Below are 10,995 nucleotides of genomic sequence, written 5' to 3'. Positions count from 1 at the left end.
TTATAACGGGAGATATCCCGCATAAAATTCAGGCCTAGGTGTGGCCACCCATATGTAGTCTTCACAAAGGGTTTCTGAGCCTTTATTGGAGCTATGGATGTGCTTGTCTGTGGCTAACAGACATGTCTATACTATGAAATGTCTAATGTTCATTCATTAGCTACAAAATAATCCACTTTCCAGGCAGACATCCTCCTAGCTGAACGATGTCATTTCCCGGAAGAGACAGCCAAGATTGGGCCATTCTCTTTAGTGTTTGCCTTGTCTGCCTTTCCCCCACCTCTTCACTAGAAACATTTTGATCCATAATCACACGGAAACCCTACACAACTGGCGCAAAAACAAACCAATACAACACTTAAGCAACGTATCCAAATGGAATAACTAAGAACTGAACAGAAAGATAACGAGGTGAGGTTTATTAGACGACTCTTAGACGCTAGCTAAATGCTAGCCAGACATGATTTGCTGCAGAAGTTACCTAACGTTAGATGGCTAAGCTTGCAGCGTCGGATGGTTCATTTTTAAGCTCAGTGCTTCAGATGTTGCTATGCTGGATGCAAACGTGTCATTGCAAATTATAACTATACTGTAGTTATGTTTTCAAAGCACATTTAAAATTAAAATACAAACGCCATGAGTGTGAAATGTATTAGATAACTTAGCTAACTTACATATCTAGCTTAATATTAGGCTAGGTTCGATAGCTATCTACCGGTACTTATAAGCGTGCAACCACCTGCATTTGTCTAGACAACCAGAATTAATCAATGACCGTTTTGTAAAAAATACATTATAGTAGTTGGGTACTAACGTTAGTAGGTAAGTTATGTGATATGAAACGAAGTTAGCCAGCTTGCTAGACAGCTAACGTTAGTTGGCTAAGTTGTAGCTAGCGGAACACGCCTTACAAAGAACCTTCAAACGACAGTTTCCAACTGGAATTCCAAACTTGGTGTTCTCTCACCAAGTTTGGTATTAAGTTCTACTATGTTAGCCACATTGCAGGGAAATAATTGTCGTTTGAATGTTCTCTGTATTGGATGTATTGCAATCCATTCATGTTTTATGTCTAATGCAAAATCACAGCACCCTTATAACCATTTCATGCATGGGTGTTGTCAGGTGTTGCAACGTATTAATTGCTCTGTCTTGTCACTGCTGGCCTGGATCAACAAAGGCCCCTGAAAGCCAGTTGTGCAAGGCACTGACAGTGGGCTTTGTTGTAGTGATGCGAATGTGGCATCTCAAAATGCAGTTAACAAGCTACCCCAAAACAAACACTATACCATTCTCTTTGTTACCCTCTTTTCAGGGAGAGCTTTGCAGTCACTCCTCTCAAAATCCAATAAACCCTAAACGTCTATCGCTGCTGCACTGAAAAGCACCCACCTCAACTCAACCTGAGCCCAACCAGCCAGTATGTTCCAGTGTCCGGGTAACCCTATGTCCAGCGCTGCTGCCAGCCCCATGCAGCAGCTGTCTCAGCCCCAGCCAGGGTACAGCATCCCCTGTGCCTCGAGTCCCCTGCCCTCTGAGAGCGCCAGTCACCCTCTCCGGAGCTCAGCCCTGCCCTTGGGCTCAGCCACTCCCTTCAGCCCCACCTCCACAGGTGTGTGAGTGTGTGTCAAAGCTGTCTGTGTGTCTCTCTCAATGGGCTTATCTGTTTTTGTTTGTTTGTTTTTAGTATCTAACATGGCAAACCCTAAAGAGAAGACCCCCATGTGTCTGGTGAATGAGTTAGCCCGTTTCAATAAGATCCAGCCTGAGTATAAGCTGCTCTGTGAGCAAGGACCAGCTCACTCCAAGGTAACTCAACAACCCAGCCACTGGTACTCACTAGCAAACTTAGGTTGTGTTTATAAGGATACACTCACTGTAGCAAAAGGTTTTGCAACTGAAAATAAAAATGTTTCTTGTTGAACAAGTTCAGATAGTGCCATACCATTTCTGGCCTTTTGTGACAACTGAACACAAGCCTGGAAATATCAGTCATCAGTGTGCTTTTTATGTCTACCTTCCTGCTCTTTAATACTTATAACAGAGATTTATCCCTATCTACTTCTCTCTTCTGTTTCCTTACTCTCCCAGATCTTCTCAGTGAGGTTATCGCTAGGGGATCAGCACTGGGAGGCAGAGGGGACCAGCATAAAGAAGGCCCAGCACTCTGCAGCTGCCACAGCCTTGGCCCAGACCACAATGCCCAAACCTAGCATGAGGAACAATACCCGCAACAACACAGGTCATCACGTTGCTCAGTATCATGATAGGGAAACATTGATAGTCAGTGGCATTAAGTAGTCTACATTATATAGGTTTTGAGTTTGATCACTAGGTGTATTAAAGTTTTGGTGCCTATTGTTCTTTAATGTGTTCTGTTTTCGGTTTCATCTGTGTGTGTACTACCACAGTAGACTGCATGACGCAAACGGTGGAGCTGAATTCCCTCTGTATGAAGTTAGGGATGAAGCCTATGTACAAGCCCATAGACCCTTACCCCGGGATGAGACCACCCAGCTTTAACTACAACATCAGGGCACCGGGGCCTTACCAACGCTCCATGCAACAGTACGTCCATTTGTTTTTCTGGGGGGGGGTATTCATTGTAAAACATCAATTAATACCCCAGGCGTTTATTGGAGGCCAGCATGATTAGGTAAGTCAGTCAGTAAAAGCTATACCTGAGCGTCTCCTGTCTTCTCGGTGTGTGGTCAGGTACTACTATCCGTTTCCCCCAGTGGGGCCGGTGCTGTACCACATGGAGCTGAACATCGGGGGCCAGCAGTTCCACGGGAAGGGGCGTACGCGGCAGCTCGCCAAACACGACGCCGCCTCCAAGGCCCTGAAGACTCTGCAGAAGGAGCCCATACTGCTGCAGCAGCTGCCTGAGGTCAGAACTGCCTGGGGTCAGAACTGGGGAGAAAACACTAGGGTTGGAACAGTCCCTGCTTATTCCTTTCTGTTTCTGGGAATACTCCAACTGGAATTCCTGGAAAAAGTTGGATGAAAGTTTGGGAACATTTCTGGTATTTTGCCCAAAGGGCAACACCAGCTACATGGATCACTACACCGGTCTACTTCACAACGTGAAGGGCACATATTTGACTCAATTCTGCCACACAGAGCAATTCCGCTGCATCTTATAGCTACTCTGCTGCAACATACACAGCTGTCAGATAGAATGTTTTGACACAAACTATTTCATTTCAGATGAATGGAGAAGACACTGAAGAGAACCTCAACAAATCAGAAATCAGCCAGGTGTTTGAGATCGCACTGAAGAGGAACATGCCTGTCAACTTTGAGGTAGGCTTTGGTCCTGCATTTGCTCAACTAATAGTCCAGTTATATAGTGGAACTAATTATGTTCTCTCCCCTGAGGATATACCTTTCCAAGTCTTTTTCTAATTGTCTTTCCCTTACCTCTTCCCACAGGTTCTGAAGGAGGCAGGTCCTCCCCACATGAAGAGCTTCATGGTGCGTGTGGCGGTGGGGGAGTTCTGTGGTGAGGGCGAGGGCAAGAGTAAGAAGATCGCTAAGAAGCTGGCAGCTACAGCCGTGCTGGAGGAACTGAGGAGACTGCCCCAGCTGATCCCCTGCGTGGAGAAGATGCAGCCAGCACGCATCAAGAAGAAGACCAAGTCCATCATTAAGGTGAGAGGACCAGGGGGATGAGGTCAGGGAGAATAGAGGGCAGATGGGAAATTTGCTTCCTAGCTGGCAGTGAATACAAGTACTGTACATCATAAAAAAGAACAAGGGCTTCTAAGAAAGCCACTGTTAATTCTTAAAGGGCAACAGAAGGGAGAGGAAGGGTGATGGGGAAAGCTTTTGCATGGTTGGATTTTTTTTAATAGGAATGTTTGATCTTGTGCTTGTTCTCTCTGTCCCCCTCCAGCTGCAGACCAGTCCAGAATATGGCCAGGGCATGAACCCCATCAGCAGACTGGCTCAGATCCAGCAGGCTAAGAAAGAGAAGGAACCAGAGTACAACATGCTGACAGAGAGGGGGCTGCCCAGACGCAGGGAGTTTGTTATGCAGGTGAGACAGGAGGCCCTGGAACATAGCCTACCACTACCTGCTCTTGGCCTAGGGCACTTGTGTAGGTCTGAGGGGATTGGACAGGTGTGAGCAATATAACACCTAGCCTATCAGAGGGCAATGTGGAGCTTGCGCCTATCTAGACTAGTTCTCTCATCTCACTAGTGTCTATGGTTCTCTCATTCTGACCCGTGGTTGTGGTCACCAGGTGACGGTGTGTGGTCAGTGTGCGGAGGGCTTGGGCCCCAGTAAGAAGGTAGCGAAGAAGAACGCAGCAGAGAAGATGCTGGAGCTTCTAGGTTTCAAAGTGCCTCAGCCGCAGCCCCACAAACCTGCGCTCAAAACGGACGAAAAGGTACAGTAGGTCCCCAAGAGCCACCAGAGGCATCCCATCCAGACCACTGGTTTAGTTAAGACTCCACTCATGTGCTTATCTAACAGGTAGTACATAGCAAAGATAGTTTGTATTGACTTGAATGATCATTGAGCCGTGTTTTCTTTCTGTTGATCATGTGACCCAAGGTTCCACTGAAGAAAAATGGAGATGGGAGGAAAGTGACCTTCTTTGAGCCAGGCTCTGTGGAAGAGAGCCAGTCGCTGGGTGAGTGGTTCAGGCGCAGGGTTGAAACTACACATATTTTGATATGTACTGTTTTATGCAGTACACATTGTTTGGATTTGGTATGAGACATTTTACTTACTCGACTTAAACCCTTTTGTCTCTTTTGGGGAGCAGAGGTAATCCACAAACTTCCCCCAGAGTGTTATGCGGGATGACTGATTTAGTATTTTGGAAAGTGGGATACTTTTACGTTACATGGGTGTTTCATTCCGTGTTCTCCTTCCTTCCTGTTTTACATGATTATGTCTCTGGTGACTCCCCCCATCATCTCTCAGGTTCCAAGGAGGAGGACTACCGCCTGCCCTTCCTCAGCCACCAGCAGCTCCCAGCAGGCATTCTGCTCATGGTGCCCGAGGTGGCCCAGGCTGTAGGGGCCAGCCCCAGCCAGGGGCACCAGAACAAGGACTACGGTCCCCGGGCCAACCCTGCCAAGGTGTGTCCCTTTGTTTTAGTGGAATTAGCCATGGTATTATTTTAGCTCTGCTATCTTTAACCTCACAGTTTGTATGTTTATTTTAGTTCTGTGATGTTCTCTTTTACTACTTCAATATTTTGTTGTAAAGGTGTCTTTGATTAGCAAGATGAGCACTATGCAAATAAACGGTATTGTTATTATTATATTAAGGCCACCTTGACGGCCATCATCGCCAATGAGCTGCTGTACGCTGGTGCCTCCCTGACCGCCGAGACCATTCTGAAGAGCCAGAACAGTGTGGGTCATCTAGTACCCCATGGACCCCTGACCAGACCCTCTGAACTGCTCAGCTACCTGGCCAATGTACAGGGACTGCAGGTACACACATACAAACACCTACCCCATGGGTTCCTGACCAGACCCTCCGAACTGCTCAGCTACCTGGCCTAATGTACAGGGACTACAGGTAGTCATAGACACAATGGTGTGTGTGCATGTGTGTGCACACGAACAAATACACACACACACTCAATTAAACTTTTTATTAATGCAGTGGTATTCAAACTTTTTCAGTGGGAACTTAATATAACATATTATATCCACCCCACCCCAGCTATAAAATCAGTAAATTCATCCATTTTTACATCAACAAATAACCTTCAATTCATTACATTTTCATCTCTTATCCAAATGATAAGAAACTGATAAATATATTTACTCAATATTATTACATTGTAATAAATTATCTTTCTCAAAAATGTTTGCATGTTGTCCCATACAATCTCTACCTTTTTGTTGTTGTTGGGCGACCCCACTGCAGTTCCTGGAGTCGCGACCCCAAGTTTGAAACAACTATATTAATGTTTTGTGGAGTGTTAATGTTAGTATTAATATCCTCTGTTGCTTTTCTTGCAGGTGGAATACAAAGACTTCCCCAAAAACAACAAGAATGAATTTGTATCGCTGATCAACTGCTCCTCCCAGCCCCCCCTCATCAGCCACGGCATTGGCAAGGACGTGGAGTCCTGTCACGACATGGTTAGACTCGCACACAACCACACTGAAGTAGCTTTAGTGTTTAGACCAGGATCTTGTTCATTAGGGCACACCGCAGCAAAAAAAAGCTTGTCTCCCAAGAGGCGTAGCGGTCTAAGGCACTGCATTGCTAAGAAAACAAGTATATTGGACATGTTCACAAAGTTCCTCCATGTTACACATGTCCCCCCTGAACACGACCCTGATGCTCTAAATCAGACATATACAGGCAACAAGCAATAGGGAAATGATGATCTAGGCTACATCAAATATTCCACATCCTCCCTCTGTCTACAGGCTGCCTTGAATATCCTGAAGATTCTGTCAGAGCTGGACCAGCACCAGCAGCAGACCAATGACAGGGCAGGGAACGCACCACTCCCTGGGTAAGACCATGCATCTAATAGGTCAGATGAGGACCAATAAGAGAACACTATTATTGAGGTTGAATAATAATAATAGTTTAATATATTTGTCTTATTTTCTAGGGTTGCAAAACTCCGAAAACATTCCAAAAGCTATTCAGAAATCCTAGTTTCTCTTCAACCTGAGAACTAGGTCCGTATGACTTGGTAACACTTGTCTGTCTTGTGTTGGGTTTCTGTAGGTGTGGTAAACAGGACATGGAGGGCAGTGACTCTCTCCTCATCAAACAGGCTAACTCAAGCACCTTGGGACAACAGACTCTGGATGGCACTGTCTAGACAGACGCACACCATTGGTTGTTTGAAAGAAGCACTAAAAGAAAACTAACACTGTTCTGATAGGCTGTTTTAGATTTCTACAGGAAGCTGAGGGCAACCATCACTAGTGTTCATATTGTATGAAATGTTCAGTTAAACAAGATTGATAGAAGAAAAATGACATTTATTTCCTCCTCCTTGATTTTGTTTAATTGTGCACATTATTCATAATTTTTTTGTTGCTTTATAGAAACAAATTTGCTGCATCATAGCCAATATATATATGTTGAGATAAGATGGAATAATGTTAATATGATAACTGTGAAAATCAGCTTTTGAGAAGAAGCGTTTTGTCTATTTTTCCCTTTTTTTCTGTTAATGAGATCTTTCTCATATTTTTAAATGTTGTTTAAGTCTTCATTGACCCTGGAATTATTGGAGGGTTGTTAACAGACCTGGGTTAAAAAAACAAATGAAATCTTTCAAATACGTGGAGACTTTGCTTTATGAGTGCCAGATGGGCGGAGTTTGCTGTTTTGCCTCTGAGCTTGCCTGGAGAAATGGAATAATCAAACCCAGCTAAAGTATTTGAAATGATTTAAAATAGCTTTTTAACCCAGGTCTGGTTGTTACAATAGCGTTTACTTGTGAAGTATGGGACCCCATAGAAGGATAGGATGCAGCTAGCGAACCACTGTTGATTTTCCTAGAGTGCTTTATAACAACAACCACCGCAAGTGAACAGTGTTTATCTACATTACCATGTAGGGCTGCGAAGGTTTTGTGACTAAGTATAGCGTGTGTGATGTCCTGTGATTTTGTCTGTCCCCACTGTCAGAGGTGTCGGGGCAGTATAAGTCTGTGTTGCGTACGGTCCTAGCACGATATCCCCCCTCTCTCCCCTTGTTGTCAAACCACCTCTCTGCTCCCCATGAAATGTAAGTAAAACTTATGCTATCACGCACAAAACAAAACCATCAGAGTTGTATATTTGTTCTTACTCTATGTGCCCTCATGTTCCAAGACAAAATGGTAGATGATAAAGGTAGGTACATTTGGGGGTACGTTTTGGACTGGACGTGTAGTGCAAGCCTGAACTAGTCTCTCTCAACAGGCGTGTTTCTGCCAAAGCGAGTCTAGCCCTACACAGATGTAATATTAATGAGTGAACAACCAACCAGTTACACAGTGGATGTTTTTACCACATATCAACACAGGTTAGTATTGTAAGTCAAACAAATGGCTGACACATTATTGACCTGTCAGAAACACATGGTACAACCACCCTGTCCTGCAAGACTTAATTTCTGGCCAATGACTATTACTGGCATTCCGTCACATTCAATCAGGACCACTTCTGGTGCTCAGTGTCACACAACCATTTCACACTGTCTTGCCAAACTGAACCTTACTGTGCTAGCTCAGGTTTTTTGTTTTGTTTTACATTGTCCTCTCCATCGTAGTTCCAGCACAACTTGGGTTTCTTAAAGCGAGCTGAACAGGACCTAGGGTGCCAGCCTGACTTTAAACCAGTCGAGGGGCATGGTTGGTTGGCCATGGCCTTCTCAAATCAGCTTGGTAATAAGTGTAACAAAGGCAGGCTGACCTTAGACTGGAAAACATTAAGCCGTAAGAGTAGTACAGTTGGGATTAGTCATTGGTCATTTTATTTCCCCATATAGTTTTTTTAATCCATTCAGACCTGGTTTCCCTGACAGATTAAACCTACTGGAATAAAAAAACATGGTCAACGTATCATTATAGTCCAAGACTAGGCTTATGTGTCTGGAAAATCCACCCGTAGATTGTATCTGTAGAGACTAAGTCTACAGGGAGAGTTAGTTAGCTGCGATCAGGGTAGGTTCTCCATTGGTCAGCTCCACTTGCTCTCAATGAAAGGCTATGTGCACTTGTCTGACCCAATGAACTGATATGTCACCACGGAGGACTCCCACGGCAACAGCCTGCAGGATGAGGAAGAAGGGTGCAGTTACACAGGTTAAACCTGGCTGTATCGTACAAACACACTATCTTGTTTCACCCATATATATATATATATATACACACACACACACACAGTGGCTTGCGAAAGTATTCACCCCAAAGGGTTGTGGTTTGGGGGGTTTGTATCATTTGATTTACAAAACATGCCTACCACTTTGCAGATGCAAAATATTTTCTATTGTGAAACATACAAGAAAATCTAACATGAGCGTGCATAACTATTCACTGTTTTAATGGTGCTCCATGGGATGTTCAAAGTTTCAGATTTTTTTTAAACCTTTATTTAACTAGGCAAGTCAGTTAAGAACAAATTCTTACTTTCAATTATGAAAGTGGAAACTGGGTTAACTGCCCGTTCAGGGGCAGAATGACAGACTTGTACCTTGTCAGGTCGAGGATTTGGACTTGCAACCTTCCGGTTACTAGTCCAGCGCTCTAACCACTAGGCTACCCTGCCGCCCAAATTATATAACCCAACCCTGATCTGTACTTCTCCACAACTTTGTCCCTGACCTGTTTGGCGATCTCCTCCAAACAGGAGCGGCAGCTTGGTGGTGTTGCAGACTCTGGGGCCTTTTAGAATAGGTGTATTTATACAGAGATCATGTGACACTTAGATTGCACACAGGTGGACTTTATTTAACTAATTATGTGACTTCTGAAGCTAATTGGTTGCAACAGATCTTATTTAGGGGCTTTATAGCAAAGGTGCACACACCACTTTTCTGTTTTTTTTTAGTTTCCCTTCACCAATTTGGACTTTTTTGTGTATGTCCACTACATGAAATCCAAATAAAGATCCATTTAAATGACAGATTGTAATGCAACAAAATAGGATAAACGCCAGTTGTGGTGAATACTTTTGCAAGGCACTGTATACATTTATTCTAGTTCTGAGGTTTCACCAGCCATCATGCCTCAGGCCTATGTGTTCTGATGAATGCCTGTGTCTGTATTGCCTCTGTATAGGTCATATGCGGCAGTTGACAAATGGTCCGACCAACTGATGGACCACCTACACAACCTGGGTCTCAACACTACATCAGCCTGGGAGAACAGGACAGCGTGGAGAGACCGATGTCGAGGTGCTCCGCACCTTTCCAATGAAAGCCGAAGGCGAGTGAGTGGGTGATCATTTACATTTTTTTTTTCAATCAATGTGTGTACTTGCGCTCGAGATGATGGGCACGTAGGTGAGGCGTGGAATGCAGACCGGGGCTGGTCTCATTGGGATGGCGTTCATGGCCTTCTCCAAACTGTACTCAGGCTCCAGTGATGCAAGGGACAGTTCTACCTCATTCCTGAGGGGTGCAGCAGATTGAAAAGTTTCACAACATCCCACTGTTTTTAACTGCACAACTACAAGGGACATTCTGATACATACTGTAGTAAGCCTATGTTCTGCCATATTATAAACCACAGTGTATGATTGTTTGAAGTAGGCTTACAGCTGCAATATCAGTCTGTGATTGACCTACAACAAAGTTTCCCTTAGTCCCTCTTTAGTGTCCCCACTCCGCAGCTGTAGTCTCTCTCATCTGATCTTGCACCTGTCGAACATGTGTCATGACGTTGGCCTGGGGGTAGGTTTATGACACTCATAAATACCTCTTCCCCCCCCTTTTCCTCTCTCTACCCTACTGATGTTACATTTGCAAACCCCTTGGTTAACATAGAGATTCTGGCAACATCAGAAGGTGGGGGGAAATGAACTATATTCTGGTAATCTGACCAATTGAACATATGCGGTGGTACTTAATGAATATGATGTCAGTTCGGTTGTCATCTGAGACATTCTCATCAATGATAAGATGACATAAACTCTACAGTGGAAAGTCTACACATCAGAGTTATCGGATTCACATGGAATTGTTGTTCAATTTAAATGTTTGAATATTAAATTATTCGTGATGGGATGAAATGTGATTTTAGCTTCTAAAATGTGAGATTTGGGTTTTCATAAGGTTAGGGCTCTGCTCAATCAGTGGCCCGCCCCTGTGAAGGGATATGGGTTATAAAACTTTTCAAACACGCCCTCCTCTCCCTTCCTATATAAAGCCTTGACGACAATATAACCTCCTGTTCCGAGGATGTGAGGACGACGGTCCGATGTCAGAATGGTTCCGATAATAACTACAGAACGAAGCCAACATCAGCGTGAGTTTTGGTTGCGAATTGTATGAACTTTGAACTC

At 44.2% G+C, this 10,995-nt stretch overlaps 1 protein-coding gene and 1 long non-coding RNA gene across 3 annotated transcripts; one reads left to right on the top strand and one right to left on the bottom strand.

The window, feature by feature from the left end:
- The first annotated feature begins 212 nt into the window (after positions 1-212).
- On the top strand, positions 213-7,771 carry LOC112254829 (double-stranded RNA-binding protein Staufen homolog 1). Of its 2 annotated transcripts, none has more exons than XM_024427721.2 (16): positions 213-411; positions 1,316-1,612; positions 1,688-1,809; positions 2,092-2,242; positions 2,415-2,568; positions 2,716-2,890; positions 3,211-3,306; positions 3,436-3,654; positions 3,899-4,042; positions 4,251-4,397; positions 4,565-4,643; positions 4,940-5,097; positions 5,290-5,457; positions 5,995-6,117; positions 6,412-6,500; positions 6,722-7,771. In XM_024427721.2, exons 2-16 carry the CDS (start codon positions 1,423-1,425, stop codon positions 6,816-6,818), a joined length of 2,112 nt encoding a protein of 703 aa, XP_024283489.1. In that variant the 5' UTR covers positions 213-411; positions 1,316-1,422; the 3' UTR covers positions 6,819-7,771. The 2 variants fall into 2 exon arrangements, with proteins under 2 accessions (XP_024283489.1, XP_024283488.1); XM_024427720.2 differs by having other exon boundaries at positions 2,412-2,568.
- Positions 7,222-9,471, bottom strand: LOC121846809. Its single transcript, XR_006083791.1, has 2 exons — positions 9,315-9,471; positions 7,222-8,761 (listed from the first exon to the last, which is right to left on the bottom strand). It is a non-coding gene; the product is annotated as an uncharacterized LOC121846809 (long non-coding RNA).
- Between the last annotated feature and the right edge of the window lie 1,524 nt (positions 9,472-10,995).

The sequence above is a fragment of the Oncorhynchus tshawytscha genome, linkage group LG07 (genome assembly GCF_018296145.1).
Source record: "Oncorhynchus tshawytscha isolate Ot180627B linkage group LG07, Otsh_v2.0, whole genome shotgun sequence".
Lineage (NCBI taxonomy): Eukaryota > Metazoa > Chordata > Actinopteri > Salmoniformes > Salmonidae > Oncorhynchus > Oncorhynchus tshawytscha.
Note: the sequence above shows the minus strand (reverse complement) of the source record. Positions and strands in the feature narration are given on the sequence as shown.